We start from the raw sequence: 24091 nt of genomic DNA, 5'->3' as shown, positions 1-24091 counted from the left end.
AAAGATTTTTTTTTTTTTTTTTTTATATTGTGATTAAATCATTTTTAAATGTCAACGCAATTAATTATGGTTTCCTTCTCAATTGGACAACTAAAGTTATACAATAACTCACTTAAATACAGTTTACCTGGAATCAAAATTCAAAAGTATCAATGAGTCTACAATTCATGATAAAGTACTCTAAAAATGTTACCTCAATCTTGTTTACTACAATAATTAACATTGGCTATAAGAAGTTATTTATTACTTTGGGAATTAAAACCTTTTTTATAATTAAAAATTAATTTTTTATAACCATAATTTTTGTTTAATGAATTTATGTTTAGTACTCTCTAAAAACTCTGTAAGGAAAACCTTAATCGCAGCGTTGTATATTGTTCAGTTTTCGTGGGATGCTTTAACACAAGTCCGGCTAATATTCATCAGGATTCAACTCTGACTAAAATAATTAAAATTAATTTTAATTTTATTTAAATTACTAATACTGGTTTAATTTTTTTAAGTTACCAATACTGTTTAATTTTAAAACTACCAATGATGGTTTATTTTCTTTTTAATTACCAATACTGGTACAGTTCTGAATACTACAGTAGGCTTTGAAGTAAATAGATACAAGTACATGTTTTAATCATAAATTCCTCTGTAGTGTTGTTCTAAAATCATAATACCTGTAAATAGTGGTTGATTTCTCGGATTTGATACACTGAAACCTAACAGGAGTTATGACTTGATATCTTCATCCTGTCCCCATTTCATCTGCATAAAAACATATCCAAATAGCGCAACCAAAAGCAGTAAAACAATGTACACCAACATAAGCAACCATGGACATATTTCTTAAAAATAAACAAATTTATGTAGATAATAAAGAGTGTCCAAAGCCTCGTTCTGTTTTATGTACATAAAAGCTCTGAATATAATTTAATTCTTTTTTTACTGTCTTAAGTTTTAAGCCAATCTAATCTTATATGGTTGCATCTTCCGGTTGATCTACTAAATCTGCTGTCAAGTGATTAACCAATCAATTTCTGTAGCTGAAACAGTTGAAAAAAGCTAGCAACAGCTTGAAACTAACCTACAATCCTAAAAACCTCATCGTACCAGTTTCCATAGTATTTGAAAGTTTGTTTGCAGCAATAAAATATAAGGAACGAGTCAGGAAATAATGAGGAAAAAATATTAGTGATAAGGGTGACACACGGGAGATGGCTTTTAAGTTAAATTTATACAATTAAACAATTGGTATTTTGTTGAGTTATCAAATCTCATTATTTGTCATTTAAATTATACTTACATGTACGTCTTCAAAATTGAGTTTGAATCCTAATTCATGATTTACAATGCAAAACTTTTATCGAAACCTAACTTAGTATGAATTAAGATAACAGAATGAATGGCAGAAACTTTTTGAACTGTTCGTACTTCCAACAACAAGTGCATCTAAAACTGTGCTATGTATTCCATTGTGCAGGGACTAAACACTACATTTCTGCAATATTTAAAATAGCAACAAAATACAACATTTCTACTTTATCGCGAAACAAATAAAGGCACTTATAGCGGTCAAAATTCCTTAATTGCAGAATTATGCTGTCTGCGATCTCAGTCACTCTGTAATATGCAACTGGAGCTCCTCATCATCAAAGCTCTGTTCTGTTAACCAAGACTACATTTTTGTCTTAACGTATGAGAGTCACTCAACGCAAGGTCTGGACCGAAGGTTGGATGAGAAAGAAATCTCCTGTTTGAATGAATGAAAGAGATCTTGTGTGCAGTTTGCGGTGGCACATCAGGCATTGATACATAAACAAAACTTTGGATTTCAACTTTGCTCTGCGTTTATTTGAATGATCTTTTGAGGCTGAACAAAGTTTGGCTGCTCCAAAGTTCATGGTTTCATCACATTGAAGATAGTCACAGAAGCACACCATACCACAATTTCCATAATCTTCTTGTTATCCTGAAACTGTTACTTGTTTTCTGATATGATTACCAAAGAGCAAGTAAAATACAAGGTTTGCAAGCAATTCCTTTTTGAGATTTTGTGTGCATTGACTGTAATTTTGTCTCCAAATTGACATGTTCCACCTACGTTCAATCAATCACCAGTAACAATCCAATAACCAAACACCATATTGATGATAGGCGTCCAAAAATGTCAGCTGCCCCCATTGGCTGGTCTATTGTGGTGGTCAGTAAATCATTTGCAGCACCTATCATGAACAAAATATGTAGCAGCCTACTTTAGTGTGACAATTTTAACCATCGAGTCCATGGAACCTGTTGGAAACAAAGACAGAACTTAGTTTTACCGACACAGCAGTTTTTACGAGTCTTCTCATCAACTTAAGCAACCGGTTCATCATTGACAATGCTTGGGCATCCACTCTTCTCTGTCATGAACGTTAGTTTGTTCATCCGTTTTTAAACTGCATGCACCATTTTGGTCAGAACTTCATTCATTACCTTGTTTCCGTAGTTCACAAGTGGACGATAAATTTCTACAGGTTTTAGGCTCGTGGGAAAAACCGTACCTCACATGTGTGATTTTCAATTGCGCAACCAAATAGCGCCGGCTGGACAGTCACTGAGAAGGCAAAATTGTCTGTGTACAATTGGCGAGATCCCAGCAGCGTCACAAGTTTTCCTTACTTTCTGAATGGACCTGAAAGGCACAGAATACATTCTGGTATCAATCCTGTCATGGACACCAATTTTACCAACATCAACCTCCTCTGTATGAGTGTCGTACATATCTTTTCTCAAAACTGCTTTTGACAATGTTGCAAGTATATTGTCGTCAAGGAAATGTGTTCATAACTATGCTTCCCACTGTCCAACATTACTTCATATTTTCCCCGTGTGTCACTCTCCTCTTTTTTTGCCCAGAAATTAACTCAAAAAGATTACAACCTTTTGGCTGTTTTAAATCATCAAAATAAGGATACAACTGCAGTATGGCAAATTAAAACTAAATTGAAAATAATCCTTTTACACACCTATTTTCATATAATAATATGTAATTGTTGGACTCATTAACTCACTTTGTAAATATTGTATATTCAATTGAAGCACACATTTATTGTCTGGCTTTACTAAAATAGTTACTTTCAGAATTTCTGTAGGTGATTGGTTAATGTCTCAGATAATTTAATAAGACTAATTCATATGATTATCAACAATGAATCATGTTAATTTCAAGAACTATTCCCTAAAGTACTAGTTAAAATCAGACAAGTTGATAGCTGATATTCTATGATTTTGATGATATAAAGTTTTGTGTTGTCAAATAAAAACTTTTTTAACGCTGATAATTTCAATTCATGAAATCATTTTAATGAAAATTTTAATTTAATTTGAATGAAATTTTTAATTTCGTGTCATCCTTTTAATCTCTAAACATTTTGTCTCTAACATTTTTGTCTCTTGTCTACTACTTCTAATCACTAACCCAAACATTTTGAATGTTTTTCTAAATAACAAATTTGGCAGAAAATAAAAAAATGGTTTAAAATTTAGTTTAAAATCCTTATTTATTTATTTCTACTAGTAAGAATTAAATTTTAACACTTAGTTTAACTTTATGTTTAATACCACTACATTTGTATAAAAAAGTCCTTACATTTTTTTTATTTCACCAAGAACTTAAAAATGATCACCCAAATACTTCTCTTTCTCTATTTGCATACTCTAACCCATTGTTTTTTTCACCCGTTATATTATTTTTGTGATGCTATTACAATAAATTATTGTTTATAGACAACTAGGTGTCTACTTCAGTTTTAAGAGCAAAAGAGTGGGGCATACTAGTTTTCAAGTTCCCTTTATTTAGATTTAGAAAATTCCATCTGAAATTTGGTGGTGAAGTGTTTTGCTTATTCTACTTAATTTGACCTCTAAAATCAATATTAAAACTAACTATATCAGTACGCTATGGACAATGTTTAAAAATTATTGATTAAAATAGTTAAGCTTAATCTTTTCTTGACCCAATACATCCCTAATCCTAGAAAGATGACTCAGCCATTAATAATTCCTTTCTCTGAAATAGTTACTTTTACTATTAAGTTACTTTTAGTTCTGTTTGGTTTTTTGATGGTAAGGGTTATTAGTTTGTACTTTAGAACTAAGTGATATGTTTTAGAATGTACATAGTGTTGTTTCACCACCACCATTGACAGTAATGATGACATTAATCGACACAGAGTATGGTTTTCTTGTTGCCGATTCCAGGAGTGGCCTTTCCTCCGAACGTTGGGTAGTGCTCAAAGATTGTCCAGTCAGTAGCAGGTAATATTACAGACAGTTATTACATCTTTGTTAGTTGTCTCTACGGCTGAAGAGGAAGTAAATGGCAAGGAGCAAATGCAGTGTCTGGGGGATTTTCAATCCTTAAAAAAATTTCAATTTGCTATTACATTAAAATTTCAAAAATGTTTCTGTGTTCAGATATTTCTGACTTTTCCCCTCTCTTCTTGCTCTATAAAAGCCTCCACTTTCCAAAAGCTTTTATTTTTTTATCCTGTGATATTTCACAAACTTTACTTTCTACTCTTCATGTTCTTTTTTACATTTCTTGTACTTCTTTGCTTATTTTACCTATGTCTGTATTTAGTTTTCCTCAATATTTTTTCATTAATTCATGTCTAGTCCCTAAGCTCTTCAACTCTATGCTTCTTTAAAAGTAATTGACTTTCTTTGAATTCTGTATTTCTATCAATATGTATACACTTAATGGTTCTCTTTATAACTTCTCTATTGTTTCTTCCTTCAATCTTTGAAGCTATTATTTTATAATCTTGTTCCTATGCTTTGTATAGTCCTGATTTTCCCTACTTTATTGTATGGCTTTACTCAAATACTTGTTCTTATATTGCATACACAGTAAAGACTTGACCGATTCACATCACAAAAACCCAAGTCAACCAGAACCATGTGTAAAATATCTTCTACACAGCTATGAGAATAAAATATTGGCACTAAACGCTGCATTTGCTACTTAATACATTTATAAACTATCATTTCAGGTAAGTATAGTAAAATTGAAGTAAACCAAAAGTTTCATTATGTGTTAATAATAAAATTAATTAGTAAAAACATTTTTCTAAACTTTTTACTCAAAGCTCTGACAAGATTCTGCTTCTAAAAAATAATTTAACTTTAACTTTAGATAAATTCATTTTGTTTGAAGACAATCATTGAATTTGAAGGAAAGTTTGCATTTTTAATTGAATATTTCAAATTTAGAAATAATTTTATATGAATATTAACTTCTTGAGTGTTCCACTAAAGTTGGTCATTTCCCTAATATAGGTGAAGGGTCTCGGCCCTTGTTTAGAAGAGGTGATGTCGCTGCCAGTAAGGACAAGTCCAATACTGAAGAATACCAAAGGATCGTGGCAATTGACAATTCCCGAGGTTCAGGTAATTTAAAGCAAACGTATCCATATATATTTATTTGGAGTAAAAAGGCTAAAAGAAAGTGTAGTTAACTTGTTTTAAATATATAAATCGCTACTTGTTTATTTAGGTTTAAATGTTATTATGGACAAATCTTGGGTTAGGTTAGGTTAGAACCAGGACATAACTTCAATTGCATATTGTTGCATAGGCAAAACTAATCTCTAGGGCCAACCGTTGGCCTGGTACAGTCCAACCTTAGTATAACGAATCTGAAGGGACCGATCTGAATATTCGTTATATCAAGGATTTCGTTAAAACGAGGTTCGTTATATAGAGGTTATGTTTGCAGGATTTTCGCTAAGTCGAGGTTCAGAACCAGCGTCGGTCAATATAGGTCGGGATTAAGCACGGGTCACACTAGGCTGTTCGCCAGCCGCTGGTGATCAGCAGCTGGCACCAGCATCACCGGTTCACCAATCCAGGCTGAGCCAGCTCAGTATCAGCTGTGAATTTTGTGGTCACATTAAGCTTACAGTCGCGGCTTCTTTCAATTCGCCGCTGATGCCAGCCTAGTGTGACCCGTGTTTTATACATCTACAATTAAAGTAGCATAGGCTACAATACTTTACAGTACAGTGTTTACATTGTACAGTAGAACCTAAATTATCCGGCATAATAAAGGGGAGAGATCTTGAAGATTGCGCAATCATGACAATGATGGCATTGACCTTGGTACAGGTTAAGAAACTGTAAGTTTAAAATCACAGCTTGTTCTAACCCTCCTAAAACCTAGCAAAACACTGTATTGCGTAGTCATTAACCATGTAAAGAACAAAACAAAACAGTAGTATGTAGAAAGTTTTGTAAGCTACTGCTCGTGATAGGCCGGTAGGCTACTTACAGTACAGTACCGGTACTGATTTATCACAACAGAGGAATGTCAATAATTATCATTTACTATAGCATTGGTGTTGCTAGTAGAAACAAGTCGTATTGAAAACAATACAGTAAATTATTAGATAAGTCATTATAAAAGTGTATAATCAATAGCCAACTTAAAGATAATAAAAACACTCGAAAAAGGAATGTTAAAATAACGATGTTGCTATTCTTTCTCTTTGGTTTTGTTTTTATATTCTTTCTTAGGTTTCTCTTTATCCAAAAATTGTACAATTCACCATAGTTACTTCTCGCCCAATCTCAGCTTACTAAACATTACGTCGTCATCAGTCCTCAGTGAATGAAATCAGTTCTCAGTTGCAACTAGCGCGCGCAGCGACAGCAGACAGAGATGTGTAAAACGGAGCAGACGAATGTTAGCGCAAGCGATGACGTCACCTTTCCATTTCATTTGATAAAGAAACAGATTTTTCAAAAACAATAATGGGGTGGGGGATTTGTTATATCGAGGGAAAGACGTAGACAATTCGTTATGCAGAGGTGAAATTCGCAATGTAGAGGTTCTGACAATGATAAATTCGCTATATTGAGGTGTCTTATTTTAGTCAAAATCACGAAAAATTCGTTAAATCAAGGTCGGTGTTATGGTAAAATATACATTGTGTCTTATGGAGGGTTCTAGGGGATTTAAAAAAAATCGTTATATCAAGGAATTCGTTGTATCGAGGTTCGTTATATCAAGGTTAGACTGTACCAGTAAACCCCAGTAAATTGTTGACTTTGTTGGACAGGTCATGACAGGGGCCACTCCCGGGAGAGGCCGCCTCCTAGATACTCCCCTGCCCCAGGTCCAAGTCACTACGAGGACAGTCGTAGGCCATACTATAATGAGAGAGAACGCGGCCACAGTCCCTACGAAGCCAGGCATCGCTCACCTCACAGAGACGAATATGTGGACAAACACAGAGAACGGTAAGTTAGAGGTCTCTTAACTCTTGTTGGCCTCCACAAGACCGAGCCACTGGCCGGACTACAGTTTGCCCAAACAAACCAACCTATTGAAAAGCAGTAGGCTGAATTAATATATAATATGTGTAGTCAATAAATGGTGTTAAAAGTAGTGTTTTAAGCCTCTGTCATATTAAACCTTAATATTGTCTGTAATGTTTTGCTGAACTTTCTTGCTCATTGTTTTTTCTACAAAACGAAACAATTATTGTACTGTACGAACCGCACTGGAAATAATCATCTAACTGAATACTCGGTCTTCCGAATGGAGCCGTGTCAAGTCAGGTTATACACTGTACAAAACAAAACATTTTCCCATGCTAAGCCTACAATCATCTAACTACTGTCGGGGAAATAAATGCACTTGGATTGTGACACTTATAATTTGGCTTATATTTCTCTGAACCAACAGATTATTAATTTGCAGAAGAAGTTCATTGTGCTCTTAGTGCATTAGGCATCCAAACACAGAAACCTTGCCCAAAATGGTACCTATGGAAACCTATCTTGACAAATTATTTGCAGTGGCCTGTATTACGGACCATGGCCCACTGGGTTGTTAACATATTGAAAATAACACAACATTTTGTCTGTAAAAAAGGCACAAAGAGTAAATACTATTTAAGCAGCTACTGTCATGACAGAAAGGTCATATTCCTTTTAAACTAGATCACATCATCCTTTTATAAGATACGTTGTTTAACAATGCATGTAAACGTCAATATTTACGTAACAGCCAATTTACAGTATTTTTTGCTTTTTGGAAATGCCACATTGCTATGAAATTTGCATTATTTGTTGCCAATGAAGGTGCACAACCATATAAAAGAGGAGGTACCTAACAGTCCAAGAATAAAAGCCAACTTCACTTCTTCCACTTCACCTAACTTTCCGTCGATGAATTAGCGTTGGCTAAGCCTTGACAGTAACCACCTAGTACATTATAATAAGTTAACTATGGTGGTAGGAAAAATCTACTTTGTATTACGAATACCAAGCGAATTTCTTTTGTGTTGATTGAGCTTGTTAAAAAAACAGCTAAATGCCAGGTAAATATTTTCCTCCAGTATTTATTTAATGGTTTCTTTAATTTTCCACTTTTAAATAAACCACTGAAAGTAGAAATTGTAGCAGTCATCACCCTTTCCGGGCAGTGTGTTGTGTTAAGCTGGAACATCCGGTGAGTAATGGAATGTACACATAAGCTCCCCCTCTTTCTTGAACTATGGTCGCTATGAGAGATGACTAACCAAGCTAACCAGTTCGTCTTAGATTTTTACACTGGTAACATCTATTCGAAAATGCCTCCTCGCCGGAATTTTTCCGATGGTAAAATACAGATGATAGAATGATTTTCACAGTAGTTTGCCTTGAGTGAATACCGAAGCAATGTCAGTGTGGTGGCCAGGTACACATCGGCAACGTTGCAGATTCGCACGCGCTCCCACCCGGCTGGGAAATATCGTATAAACACCAGGCAGCCTGCTGCGAGTGGCGGGAGAAATTTTTGTTTACAAATATAAATCTGTTTTAAAAACACATTTGTTCCCATTATAAATCTGTCATATTGGTGTTATTTCTTGGGTCACAACAAACACGATGGTACTTTGAACGACATTTTTAGCGTCTTATTACATTGTCAGCATACGTTTTTAAAATTAACTGCAGCATAAAAACACTTGTAAGTAAAAATTTTAAAATGCATGGAAATGTTAACAATAAACCTACCAAAAAGCCATAAAAATTTCAGAAGGATTGGCTGAGTGGTTTGCTTACAGTTAAATTTTAAACTTCAGTGTTAGTGCAGAGTTTCTTAAAACCCGGTACTTTTTAGGATCTTTCAACTATAAAAATTTGTCTGGTAAACAGAATTTTTTTATTGTTACCACGTAAAATGTATTTAAACAAGCTTATATTTAGTATTTGTTTCAAATAGATCGGATAATTAATCTCAGAGAAATTTAGGCTCAAACTCGAGTGCACATATTTATTTCCCTGACAGTAGCTTAATTGAGAAGTAATAACATCCGAAAAGGTGTCAACCGACCGGGAAAATCGGGAATCATGCGTGATTTTTTTGAACTGGGTAAAAACCGGTAATTACGTGTGAATTTTGTATTTAACCGGAAATTTTTAGCCGTTACCGCGAGAGACGACGATGACGTATCCGTGACCGCGGGAGACGACGATGACGTATCCGTGACCGCGGGAGACGACGAAGACGTTTCCGTGACCGCGGGAGACGACGACGACGTTTCCTTGACCGCGGGAGACGACGACGACGTTTCCGTGACCGCGGGAGACGACGACGACGTTTCCGTGACCGCGGGAGACGACGTTGTCATTTCCGTGACCACGGGAAACGACGATGACGTTTCCGTGACCGCGGGAGATGACGATTACGTTCCCGTGACCGTGGGAGACAACGATGACGTATCCGTGACCGTGGGAGATGACGATGACGTTTCCATGACCGCGGGAGATGACGATGACGTTTCCATGACCGCGGGAGATGATGACGTTTCCGTGACCGCGGGAGATGACGATGACGTTTCCGTGACCGCGGGAGACGACGATGACGTTTCCGTGACCGCAGGAGACGATGATGGCGTTTCCGTGACCATGGGAGACAACGATGATATTTCCGTGACCGCGGGAGACGACGATGACGTTCCCGTGGCCACGGGAGACGACGTTGACATTTCCGTGACCACGGGAGATGACGATGACGTTTCCGTGACCGCGGGAGACGACGATGACGTTTCCGTGACCGCAGGAGACGATGATGGCGTTTCCGTGACCATGGGAGACAACGATGATATTTCCGTGACCGCGGGAGACGACGATGACGTTCCCGTGGCCACGGGAGACGACGTTGACATTTCCGTGACCACGGGAAACGACGATGACGTGTCCGTGACCGCGGGAGATGACGATGACGTTTCCGTGACCGCGGGAGACGACGATGACGTTTCCGTGACCGCAGGAGACGATGATGGCGTTTCCGTGACCATGGGAGACAACGATGATATTTCCGTGACCGCGGGAGACGACGATGACGTTCCCGTTGCCACGGGAGACGACGTTGACATTTCCGTGACCACGGGAAACGACGATGACGTGTCCGTGACCGCGGGAGATGACGATGACGTTCCCGTGACCGCGGGAGACGACGATGACGTTTCCGTGATCGTGGGTGAAGACAATGATGTTTCAATGACCGCGGGAGACGACAACGATGTTTCCGTTATCGCGGAAGATGACGATGATGTTTCCGTGACCGCGGGAGACGATGACGACGTTTCCGTGACTGCGGGAAACAATGATGATGTCCAAAAATATTGCTTGACAATGATGATGACGGGAAATTATTTTAATTAAGCTACGATCGAGGAAGATTATGATAACTTTATTGTGATCGCGGGAGACGATTATAATGTTTCCGTTATTGCTGAACAATATCTGGAATTTTTCACGACCACGGAAGACAATGGTGAAGTTGTTTCTGTTACTGAGTGAGATATTCAGGATTTTTCAGTTATTGCAGAAAACGATGAATGGTGTATGAATGGATGAATTGGGTGTATTACCAGTTTACAGTTTGTATATTTATGAGACAATAATTTACGCAAAACAATTTAATTTATTATCCACTGCAAGTAAATATAACAAACGCTTTCAAATTAACCTTCCTAGACATAATTTAGAATTCTATAGCCTACCAAAAAACCTTCATATGCAGGCTTAAAATTTCTTCAAAAATTACCAATTTCACTTAAAAAAGAAAATAATACACTAAAAGACTTGTTGATAAGAAACCCATTTTATTCCATCAAAGAATTTTTAAATTGTAATCTCAAAACGACCATTTGAATTCCAGATACTACCTAGTTTTACTCTGACATAAGCTTCTAAGATTTTGTGTTTTTTTTTTAAGTTATAGCACTCATTTTTAGTTTTACTGTATAAATCCTTTGTGAATGATTTTAATTGTTTAGTTTATAATTTTTTGTTTATGTTAGTTTAATGACGCTATTCAAGACATATTGTCTAAACTTTGTGAATAAAGAATATTTGATTGATTGATTGATTGATTGTCTCTACGACTGTGTTAGATGATTACAATATAGCCTCAAGTTTGGAAATATTTTTTGTAATATCTTCATCTTCCTTTAACATGGTATGTATTTAATGTGTTTAGAAGGGTTTAAAACCTAAATTGGCTACGTGCAGTTTTTGTTATTTCTAAATTATTATTTGTGTAGGCCACTTGGAAAACAACCCATTACTCCAAAATTATAGTATATGAAAGTAAATAAAGCCAGAGGTTGGTGTAGTAATCCTTCAAAAAATTTGGTAAAATTGAAATGATCAGTTTTAAGAATCTATTTTTCAAGTTTTTGTACAGAGATTCGATAAATTTTGGTATCGACATATCACTATTTTTAGGAAGTTATTAATAAATTGCAGGTTTAAGGATTAGTTTTTAATTTTTGGATTATTTAATCAGTAATATATAAAAATTGAATACTTTTGTCAGGCAATATTACAGCAATCATAATTTTTTTTTTCTTAACTGAAAATGCTCTTTCTGATAGCTAAAATAGCGAGCTGTGATAGCGCTAAAACAGCATTGCGGGGTTGGCGCAAAACATGTTGGAAATTTTAGTATGAAAAGTACAACCTGAACTACCTGGAATTTTTTTTCACTCATGAATTTTTTCTGGTTGGCCTGGTGGACACCCTGTCTGAGAAGTGGCCAGATAAACCGAGGCCGGTCTGAGGTTAAACTATTGTATCTTTAAAACTAAAAGTTATGATTAAATTATTTGACTCAAAACAAAACTACATTTAAATTAAATATGGATGTTTAAAGATTTCAAATTTGGTTTGACAAAGCTGGACTAGATGGTGTGTAGTAGGAACATCAATTTATTCAGATATTTTGTCATTGTGATTTAAATTATGTAATCAGATTCCAAAACTAAACTAACCTAATCTAGTCTTACATAATCAGCTGGAGACAAAAATGTGTAATAACGAAGAACAACAGGTTGCAAGGATTTCTTATCCTTATGTAAATTGGTCTATCTATTTGTTGTCAGTTTGTTACAGTTAACTTTCCCTTTTTTGTCCTGTTTTGCTTGAGTTATTATTTTGCTTTACAACAAAAATTGTTCAAGCACGTCCTGTATATAAATACAAAAGCTTATTTAAAGGATTAGCCTATTGTGAAGAAAAACGTTTTTTTTCCAACATAGGGTTGATGGTGCAGAAACTACCCTTACAAATTTCTTAATGGCAGACTCATTGTCTAAAATAAAGTACTAGAACCAACTGTGTTTAAAAACAATTGATATCTTATTCTTGATGTTTTATTTACAGGAGAGGTGGTAGTAGAGAAGATGTTAAACGAGCAGATTTTGTTGTAAGGAAAAAAGAAGAACGCAGGTATTCACCTGAAAGAAGACTGAGCTATGAAAGAGATCAGAGAGAAAGGTACCGTACTATAACTATCATAAGTTGTTAACAAGTTTTTAAAGTTCTAGTTAATCTAGAGGTGATGTAGAGAACTAAAAATGCCGTATAATTTTGACAAATCAAAGTGGTATCGACAAGCCTTCGTTTTATAAAGGTAAAATAACATGTTGGCTAGTTGACAGGTACAATGAAATTAGAAATAGTATATTTTATTACAGTACTGAAAGTGGAATTTTCAATTGTACACATTAGGTTCCAATTTCTCCTTATGGTTTGCTGAAATGTGTTTATTTGACCACAGTGATCTAAGAAGTCGTATCAATGAGAAGCGCAGTGATCCTCATCCTCGTGTAGACGAGAGAGAGCGAGAGAGAAGGTACGAGAGTGACAGAGAGAGAGGTGAAAGACATGGGAGACCACATCACTCTTCTCCACCTAGAGAACGTAGAAGACCTGGTAAGGGACTGAATCAGTATTGCCATCTAACAGAAATTTTATCCAGTTTTAATTTGAAAACTAAAACAAATCCTATTGAAAAATGCATTTTTAAACTACTGTATAGATTAATAACAGGATGTCTGTTATTTATAACAGGATATCTGTTATCCATCTATTCGTTTAACCGTCACACTTCCGGTCCTGAGGGTGACGGTTAATAGAGTTAATACTATATATACTATGTTGTCTTTATATCTGAAATAATCTCAATCATAGGATAAGATCTATGTAGTCCTCTGCTGCCTAACTTTTTCTAATTAATTTAATTAAATAAATGTTTTTTTTTCAAAATATTTAAAAACCTCTAATCTTCTAATCCAACAAACGTATAGTGTAGAGTTTGATTGATATTGTGATCAACAGCATCGTCAGAAAGACACGAGGGGTCTCGGGATCGAAGAGAGGCTTGGGAGAGGGACAGGGAAAGAGACAGAGAGGGGAGGGAGAGAGAAGGCAGACGTCGTCACAGTCGTGAACGTGAACCTCGGGAACACTCGGACAACCACTACGAAGACTCCCGTCGTCCACCTAAGGGAGAGTACGAGCCTAAGAAGTTTTATAAGACTGTAAGTGTATGTAAATAATTTTTTTTTTTTTTTTTTTTGCCAGTGGGATGGTTAAGATGTAAAAAAACATGCATTTTAAATCTGAAGGTATAACTTTGAGGTTAAGAATCTGACATGGGCATTTGTGTCTAACTTTTAAGGATTTTATAAAATATGTTTATCCAAATGGGAAAACTATTTTCTTATTTGGTTCTATGTCAGTGACAGTGAAAAATACTCATATTTAATGTATAAAATAAGGATTTTAGATTTGTAAATTAAAAGGATTGTTGAATTACATGTAGCCTATAGAACACACGGACAGAAGACACATAAAACACACAATATTTCTTACTTAAGCTGACTTTTTCATGTGTAGGCAGAGAGAGTTCACACAAAATGGAATAGAAAGGATTTTGTGAAATCTTTTTTAAACTTGAAAAAGTCTACCAGGAGACTAAATATTGTTTGTTTGATATGTGTCTTCTGTTCGTCAAGATCAAAATCCTGGCCTAGCCTTGAATTAAACTAAACCTTAAAGTAAGTTTTTAGGGTTTCATGTTTCTGGTTGGATGTAAGCCTGGTTTTTTTCTAACAATACACTTATTTACCCCAATATCACAATGATTGCAGTATGAACCAAAGGAGTTTATTCCTCCTCCGGTAAGAGGAAGAGGCATGCCCATGCGTCGAGGGGTTCCTCCGATCATGCGAGGTCGAGGAGGAATCGTTCGAGGCATGAGTCGAGGGTTCCGAGGTGCAGTGATGGTTCCTCGACTCCCGCGCGGCGGACCGTTCATCCCGCGGGGATTTCCTCCACGTAAGTCAGCATACTAATACACCGACTGAGCAATCGCCTCGCAACAACAACGCTCTTCAACATCTGTTATGATTTATGGACCTTGGTGATTTTTTAGTTTTAAGCCACTTAACCATAATGACGGATTTTTGATTTTCTTCTTTATTGTATTTTAATTTATTAGTTTTAAAGTCAGTTATTTTCAATACTGCCTTGTGTTCTGTTATTTTCTGTGGAGGAATGGGGGGGGGGGGAATTTTACAAACTGAAATTCTGTTTGTATTCAATGAGGTTTAAACTTTATGACATGTTATGCACGTTTACCAAATATATAATCTTAGATTGTCTTGTGTTGGAATTTCTGTAAATTAAGTCTACTGATCAATATTTTACAGTTTCTTTTTCTTAGTTACTGACTAAGGTAGAAAAAATGCATGTTAAGTGTCAACGTTTGTTTTGATACAATAAATATAATTTCTCTTAGCCTTTTAATTTTTAAGGATTTCAGTTTTAATTTATTATTATTTTATCTACTCTGGTGTTTACACATGGATTTGAAATTGTGTGTCATTACTACAAAAATTGATTGGTTTATCAGTGAAAAAGACTTAAACCCATAGTGGAACTTGGGATTCCAGATGTAGTAATAAGTTTTACTAAATGGCCAAGAGGTTTCCTGCTGCCATTTATTTTACTTGTTGCCTAAACAATCAAGGCTAATAATGTTAGAAATGATCCCAACTAAACTATGAATAATCAAAATCGGCTTCCTCTTGTGGTTTCGTCTTATTCCATCTTGGAATCCTGGTTTACACCATAAATGACAGGTGGGTATTTTAAAGTTGATTCCTTTTAATTGTCCTTTTTTTAAGATTCATAAATTGATTGGATAAAGCTAAATTCTTTTTTAACACTAATACCAAAACACTACCCAGGCTGACACTAACCTAAAACCTCGGTCTGTGAGACCCCATTGGAAAATAATGAACCCCACACACAAACCGAACCCCTTGGCCTATGAGACCCAGCTTTAATATACACTAACACTGGGCTTCTGAGATGGGCATGTTATGAACAGACAACCTGTCAAGGTCACGGCACTCACGCAAAATGAACAAACAATATATCAACAGGTAGGGGAGGAAAAGGGGGGAAGGTATTGGGGAATGGAATCCCCCAAGTAAACAGTGTTGCCAACATGTTTGTGAAAATTCCCGTGGGCCTGTCAGACTGGTGTTTTGGTAAAAGTGTTAAAAGTCTATGTTCCACTTTTTCAGAACAAAAAGAATAAACTATCTTGTTTCAGGTCTTTACAAATCCTGATAATTTGATTTCTAAATAATAATGGTCACTTACTTAAATTGCTGGTATGAATATGATCATTCTGATGACCATTTAAATTAAATTAATCGTAGCTTAAAGGTAATCTATTGTACCTAAATGAGTTGTATGCCCATTGCTGGTACCTATGTGGACTTTGGTACCCATGATCAAGTTTTTGGTCATTAACATAACTTTTACTTTTTTGAGCCAGTATTTGTTACTTGCTCTTATGTTAGGAATAAGTTATATTTTCTTCTTTACAGAATCCCCCTAGAGTTACTCATTTGAACCGTTCTCTTCTTCCCTCTGTTTGGATCACTAATATTTTTTTTTAAGAATTTTAATGTTCATTTTAATTTTTATTCAATTTGTTTTGATATTCTTTAAATGAGTATAGAAAGTCAAAAAGCTAAAAGTCTTTTATTGGTTTCTCAATTAGAAAAATTTAACTCGTTAATTTCTTTTACCTATTTTTTACCGGTATGATATTGTATTATTCGTTAGGTACAACATTTATTGACAAATGAAGTTTTCTTGAAGCTGATAGATGTAAGTTTTTTGTTTGTTTTTTTTTATTTTCAAGTGAAATATTGGTTTTCTTGGTCAGTTTTATATCCTTTTCTTTTTCTATTTATCAAAGCCGGACACAGATTTTCCAAGGGATGCAGAACTTCTTATGTGTCCTCTAAACTTTTCTTGACTTTATAGCCAGCATGAAGAATACAATTTCAACCATTTTTTTATCAGTAAAACCTCAATAACAAGTGTCTCATGGTTATTTAAGATTGTTACAAGGTTGACTTCTTATCGAGGTTCTGCTGTAGTAATATTTTGTCAGTATTAACTTGCAATCTGTCCATCAATATCTATTATACAGGGTTAGTAAAAAGTGTGGAGACCCCCTGTTATTGTTTTAATGTCCCATACTAGAAAAACTAAACTCGGCACACCTTTATGGCATGTTATGAAGTACTTTTTGGGCATAACCGCCACTTGGTGTACAACCCCAAAATGGGGGATTTCGGGGGAAACTCAAAAATTTCAAATATAAAGACCAATCAAGTGAACTCATTTTGAAGGTCCTAGTAAAAGAAAACCAACAACGCAAATTAGAGGTCTCTATCTCAATCCAGTAAAATATGGCAGCCAATTGAAATTCTCAGAAGTTAAATTTAACTTACAGCTTTCCAAGTCTGGAGACCCCCTGTAAATTTTGTAACGGCTCACACTAGGAAAATTAAACTCTACACACCTTTTTGGCATGTTATGAAGTACTTTTTAAGCCTAATAGCCACTTGGTTCCCAAACCCAAAATGGGGGATTTTTGGGGGAAACTTAAAAATTGTAAATGTTAAGTCCCGTCGAGTGAATGTTAAGCCCCCTCATTTTGAAGGCCATAATAAAAGAAAACTAACAACGCAAACTAGAGGCCTCTATCTTAACACAGTAAAATATGGCATCCAATTGAATATAAAATTGCAAGCTATTTCTGATTTCTAAAGATTTCAATAAGTTTCCATGATTTACTGGATTGAGATAGAAACCTCTAGTTTGCGTTGTAAGTCCTCTTTTACCAGGATCTTCAAAATGAGGGGACACTCGATGGGGCTTATCATTAAAATTTTGTATTTTCCCCCAAAATCCCCCATTTTGGGTTTGGGAAACAAGTGGCTATTAGGCTTAAAAAGTACTTCATAACATGCCAAAAAGGTGTGTAGAGTTTAGTTTTCCTAGTGTGAGCCGTTACAAAATTTACAGGGGGTCTCCAGACTTGGAAAGCTGTAAGTTAAATTTAACTTCTGAGAATTTCAATTGGCTGCCATTTTTTACTGGATTGAGATAGATACCTCTAATTTGCGATGTTGGTTTTCTTTTATCAGGACCTTTAAAATGAGGGGTCACTCAATTGGTCTTTCTACTGTATTTGAAATTTTTGAGTTTCCCCCAAAATCCCCCATTTTGGAGATGTACACCAAGTGGCGGTTATCCCCAAAAAGTGCTTCATAACATGCCATAAAGGTGTGCCAAGTTTAGTTTTTCTATTATATGGGCCATTAAAAAAATAACAGGGGGTCTCCACACTTTTTACTAACCCTGTATATGTTATAATAGGTAATACTAACAACAACACTTTCTACACAAAAATATTTACTATGAGGCCTATAACAGCTCTTGATAAAAAAAATATTGTAACTTTTGTCTCCATTTTTAACCTTCTATTATCTTTCAACGATTGATTCAAATGCAAGCTAATTTTAAATTTGCCAATCTTTTCCTAACGGTTTTTCAAACGGTTCGCTAGCTACACTTAAGTCAAAATGAACAATTCATATTTATTCATTTTTTTTTACGAGACTGTTCACTCCATCTATACTCTCTTATTAGGCCTAGTGCTGTAGTCAGGGTTCGATTTGAGGTTGGACACAAAAGAATGGTATCTAGTGAGTGGTATAAGTGGTATCTAGGTGACCTGGTATGCGGAGACATTTGCCCTGGGCGGGGGTATTTATATATTAAACGGTAGTTGCTGTAATCAGTATACTTCACCAAAATTGGTCTTAAAACTATTCGACAAATTTCAAAGATCATCTAGATCATCTTTTATTTTAACCTTTTCTTATTTTACTGGAAGAGTTGCTTGCTTTCAAAAAACCCATCAACATAATATAATCAAAGTGAAGGCCCATGTGAATTCTTTAAATTGGTGAGTCGGTGGCTCAGTCTGTAGCGTCACAGACTTCGAGCCCAAGACAGCAAGGTCGAGGGTTCGGATCCTGGTCACTGCTGTTAACATTTTATCAGTACAGATCACCTTCGTACTGTACCGACTCGCCCCTTGCTTTTCTGGATACGTTCCACGCACAGGCAGTTAGTCTATGTGGACGGGCAAATGTAAGGTTAAAAGAGGCCGCCAAAAAAAAAAAAAATAACAGGGGGTCTCCACACTTTTTACTAATCCTGTATATGTTATAATAGGTAATACTAACAACAACACTTTCTACACAAAAATATTTACTATGAGGCCTATAACAGCTTCTGATAAAAAAAATATTGTAACTTTTGTCTCCATTTTTAACCTTCTAATATCTTTCAACGATTGATTCAAATGTCAAGCTAATTTTAAATTTGCCAATCTTTTCCTAACGGTTTTTCAAACGGTTCGCTAGCTACACTTAAGTCAAAATGAACAATTAAACAAACAAGGCCTACCTATTTATTCATTTTTAACTCGATACCTATTTACAATTTTAACTTAAAATCTAACTTCTTTTTTGTTTACAAAGAATATGATTTATTAAAAGTGTTAGGGCTTCCATAAATATTCTTTCTAAATAAAATCTTGCTGTATTTTATCAGCGATATTGGTCTACGATGACATTTTTTATACACAGCCACATGTGCATGACCTATGTTGGTAATGAGTTTATAAAACTAGAAGACAGACTTAATCCGTGCTTTGCGACGGCAGAATACATGAAGATAATGTGGTTCTTTAAAGCCACTGTTTCTTTTAATTTCTCTTTAGATTAATTAAATCAACTAAATTTATAACTTTATTTTTTTTTTTTACTAAGTAAATGTAAATATCAAAACTGAGGATTTTCTGTTTGTTTCCATTGAGAACAAATAAACATCTATAATATGGTATTCTAAAAGTCGCATCATGAATTAAAAATATCACATAAGACCCCCGATCAGAGGACGATCAATAGTGGCCATGGTAATCATCAACATATTAGTCTTGTCCTTAAATTAAGGTCTCAGTGCACTGTTGCAGCCTAGCGAGATAGATCAAAACTAAGACCACAGAGCTATTTTTTGAGTGGTGCGGGGCCCAGTGTAAACATTCAGTGCATACCCTAACTACCAAAAAAGTAGCATCACGATCTTAAGGTCTATTTAATGTATGCTTGCTGGGGCTTGCTTGGATGCAACAGGAGCTCACAAGACCCTCATTTACAGGCAACCCTTTTACATTTACACACTCTACAGGCAATTATCAACAAATTTAAACTTTTATTTATGATTAAACACTGTCCAACATCTGCTAACAAAATATTTTCATTGTTAATTTACTTTTGCAGGCTTTTTCCCTCCCTACTGAAGTAGGGTCGGACCACATTCGTCTAGCAACAGCAACGGTGGTTAAATCATTTTCTATCATCACTTAACAAATTGTTAAATACTATATAAAACAAAATAAGTTGCTGTTAAAAGAGTCAATGCTGACAGACTGACAAACCTAAATATTCCAAATGCTCTGGACAAAAAAATATACAATATATAAAAATATATAGTTTATGATTATGAAGGTTGAAAATTAACCTTTGCAACACTATTTGGATAGCTGTTTTATCCATCTATATGTTCTTAAATTATGTTAAAAAACAAAAATAAAAAAAAAACAGAAAAAAGGTAAACAAATTGTTCCATAACTGTTAATTGTTTATAAACAGAATCTGTTTAATATTAGGCTTCCGATTGTTTAATTAAATTATATTATTAAGATTTTACCCTGGGAATCGCCTAAATGATATTCATGGTACGTTGTTTTATTATAATAGTCTTGTTTTATAAAATGCTTGTATGTTTTTTGTGAACATTTGAAGTTTTCTAATGCTGTTAGAATAGATCAATACTTTGTGTGATGTAATCCTTGATAAAAATAAGCTACTGTTAATATTGACCCTTAAATGACGTGTTATGCAAAACCATTATTTTCATACTTGTAAATTTGTGCTGACCCTTCTTGAATTTAAAAAAAAAATCTTCGCCCCAATATTGGGAAATAAATTTTTGACGTGTATTTTAACAGGAAATGCAGGGATAATATATAAATAAGTAGCTTGTTTTTATTCAAACGACAAAATTACTATGCTCGATACGCAATTCATCAAATCTGCAAAATGCATAAAATAGTTGTGTGCATTTTATTTAATGATTATTTTAATGAAACAATGTAAGCCGTCATAAGGTTATCCTTGTTCTTCATATTCAAGATAAGTTTGTTTTTCTGTTTATTCCTTGCGATTATTGCTGTAGTTCATCTCACTCAAATGTACTTTTGTTTATTAAAACAGCTATTTAATATTAAAAAAATTTTTGTTATTTTTTTATTCTGAGTTGCATTGTGAAAACAATATTTAATATTTAAATAATCTTCACATTGAACATTTCCTCATTTTGTTCCTAGAATATATTTATTTGTTGTTTTTTTATTTAATGTTTTTTTTTTTATTATGGAACAAAAATGTTGTTTTTGTCTGTATATGTTGACTATTATAAGTTAAGGTTTAATAGTTGTTCAAGCTGTAATTTTTTGTTACCAAAATTCAAAAATGAAGTTTTTTTGGAAGTGGTATCATTTTGGTTTGATTTTGTAATTTTACCATCTAAGAACTTATTCCTAAAGGAACCAACCATTTTTATAATGTGATTGTGTACATTAAAAAGATTCTGTAATATTGGTTTATTATAATATCTCCCTGTCCCCCTTGTTTTGATCTGATTGTTTATTCTGATTTGTTCCTTTTCAGGAAAACTATCTTTAATTATGCCTTTGCTCCTCCGCTACTACTTTCTACGTTATATTACAATCATAAAGACTTCATAATTTATAGCGATAACTGTTAATACATCGTCTTTGCAGAATTTTAGGTTTAATGATGCAATATCAAACCCTCTGAAGTTGACTATCATTTAGGCCTATGATGCCAGGAAGCTTTGGCCTAATCCCTTATTTTCAAACTTTCAGCAAAATTCATCACTTCCAAAATCACTGTTGGATTCAGTGGGATCCAAAAGTCGGACTTGAACATTTAGACGAAAACTTTTACCATATTGCATAATAGTGATGGACGAGACTAGATTTTTCACTTCGAGACGAGACTTTTTTAATCCCGGCGGGACAGGATTTTTTTTCTTGTCGAGTTTAAATAAAAAGTAAAAAAAAAATTAATATCTACTTTTTAAGTTCAGAAATATTTTACAAGTTTTAAAAACTTAAAAAAATAGACAAAAATATTTAAAATCTTTTATTAAAAAACATAAATAAAAACACCAGTATATAAAAAAATATTAATAAGGCCTAACTGTTTAAAAATAATTCTTCGGCATAGGAGATATCAGTTAGTATATAGTTCAACTTTGAAAATTTAAAGTCTTGTCTTATTTTTAGAATGATTTTGGAGTGACTTATTTTGGCTATGTTTACAGTAGTAAAACAATTCTCGCACTGCTTACACTAACAAAACTTTTCATTTGCTATGTCAAAAAATTTTTAAAACAATTGAAGCAATATTTCCGTGTAAAGAATAAATAATTAAATATAAATGCCTTCGCAAACTTTTTTTTTTATTTTAAAAGTTGAAAAAAAAAATTAAATTTTGAAAATGTTAAAAAAAATTTTGTTTAATCTTGTTTTGAAAATATCTCATTAGTATTTCAATCCGGCCAGAAGCTTTGAGATAAAAAATCTCAAAGTTTCGGGTCTTGTCCATCACTATTACCATAGGACTACCATGTATAGGAGGAGAGTAATAAACAGTTCAGCATTCTGACAGATATTTTCTCCCGACCCTTCTTTATAAGCAGTAGGGATGACTATATGATATTTTATGGGAAAAACCCAAAAGTTGCAACAACTTTTGAACCACAATTTACACAGATTTGAGAGCTGTACCACTTTGTTTAAAATTAAAAGGACCATATACATACTAAGTTCCAAAATCCTCCTAAGTTCAAGCCGTTTTTGTAAAAATTGTATGTTTCTGTTATTTTATGGAAAATCGCCATTTAAAATTAAAAACTCCTGGATGTACCGTGTACGTAGTACCATTGAGTACGCATATATCATTTTTTTCCAAAATGACCTAAGAGTGTTTTCTGTAGCTTTGTACACATCCACACTCACACACATAAAGACATCACTTTGTTGAGTTCATGGGGGGGACCCAAAATTCAAACAAAAGATTTTGACGAAAATAACACTTAAGTATAGGAGATGAAAGTAGTTAAATAAACTGGATGTTTGATTGATCGTGCTGGAAAGTCATAATACTGTAGAAGCACGTGCCAGTGGCATGTATGGTACACGGCTCACGCTCACTATCAGCAGGAGCCATGAGCCAGACACTTATCTCTCAGAGGTTCAGCTGTCCGCGGCTTGATGTTTACATTAATTAATTACCATCACACTTTCACCTTGTGATACTCTTGTTTACTCTTCACTTGCATACTTTTTGGGCAAAAATTGTAATTGATTCATCCAATGAGTGCCTGGGTTAAAGAGTGTTGTACTGGACACAATCTGGCTAAATTCTTATTTTAAAACAAATAGTATCAACAAACTATTTTTAAAGGTAAATACAAAAATTGGAATATTTTTTTTTTGTTAGAATAACTTTTGAACTGTATTTTTTTACAGAAATGGGACTTTAAGCATTTTGTTCAAAATTAAAAGGAATGTAACGTACTAACTTTTTTTTCAAAAATCAATTTTTTTTATAGTTTGTATTATTTTGTTCAGAATTGTAAGGACTATAACATACTAAATCTCGGGCCACTTTTATAAAATCCGATTTTTTTCTGTCATTTTATGGGTTTTAAGAGAAAAAAATCACCATTAAAAATCAAAATTATTTTAAAAACTCCTGGAGATACCATGGATTGGTACCTACATACCAAATTTAATCAAAATCAGACAACAGGTGTGGTCTGTAGCTCTATAGTATACACATCCACACACCCATACATCATTTTGAAAACTACTTTTCGAGTTCAGTTCAGGGGATCCAAAACGGATATCCACTCAAAACAAACATTTTGACCAAAACAATACTTTCTCCATATACTATGTATAGGGGGAGAAAGTAATTTTACAATTCAAACCGTTGGGCGTTGTGCAATTTTTTCAAGGTTAAGAGGACTATAAAATTTTAAATTTCAAAACCGTTTGAGCCATTGTTTTAATCCGATTTTTCTGTTACTTGATTGGAAAACCAAAATTTCCAAAAGTCTGGATCATGTATTGATGTTTGGAAACATCCCTTGAGGTTGGAGTGATATGTATGTGTGTGTGGCTCCACAGACTACACCTTAGGTCCGACTTTGATTAAATTTGTTATGTGGTAAG

General features: G+C 34.4%; 1 protein-coding gene across 2 annotated transcripts in view; it reads left to right on the top strand.

Annotated features, from left to right (window-relative positions):
- LOC128991105 (zinc finger CCCH domain-containing protein 13-like) overlaps positions 1-20537 on the top strand; it is a 51109-nt gene extending 30572 nt beyond the window's left edge. For both annotated transcript variants that reach the window (XM_054413834.1, XM_054413835.1), the window contains exons 7-13: positions 5314-5424; positions 7095-7275; positions 12697-12810; positions 13094-13248; positions 13654-13856; positions 14469-14655; positions 20043-20537. In XM_054413834.1, the coding sequence (XP_054269809.1) occupies positions 5314-5424; positions 7095-7275; positions 12697-12810; positions 13094-13248; positions 13654-13856; positions 14469-14655; positions 20043-20062 (971 nt within the window). In that variant the 3' untranslated portion in view covers positions 20063-20537. The remainder of the gene's footprint in view (positions 1-5313; positions 5425-7094; positions 7276-12696; positions 12811-13093; positions 13249-13653; positions 13857-14468; positions 14656-20042) is intronic.
- The last annotated feature ends 3554 nt before the right edge of the window (positions 20538-24091 follow it).

The sequence above is a fragment of the Macrosteles quadrilineatus genome, unplaced genomic scaffold (assembly GCF_028750875.1).
Source record: "Macrosteles quadrilineatus isolate MER2022 unplaced genomic scaffold, UCM_ALF_1.0 Scaffold_3__2_contigs__length_128488019, whole genome shotgun sequence".
In the NCBI taxonomy this organism is placed as follows: Eukaryota; Metazoa; Arthropoda; class Insecta; order Hemiptera; family Cicadellidae; genus Macrosteles; species Macrosteles quadrilineatus.
Note: the sequence above shows the minus strand (reverse complement) of the source record. Positions and strands in the feature narration are given on the sequence as shown.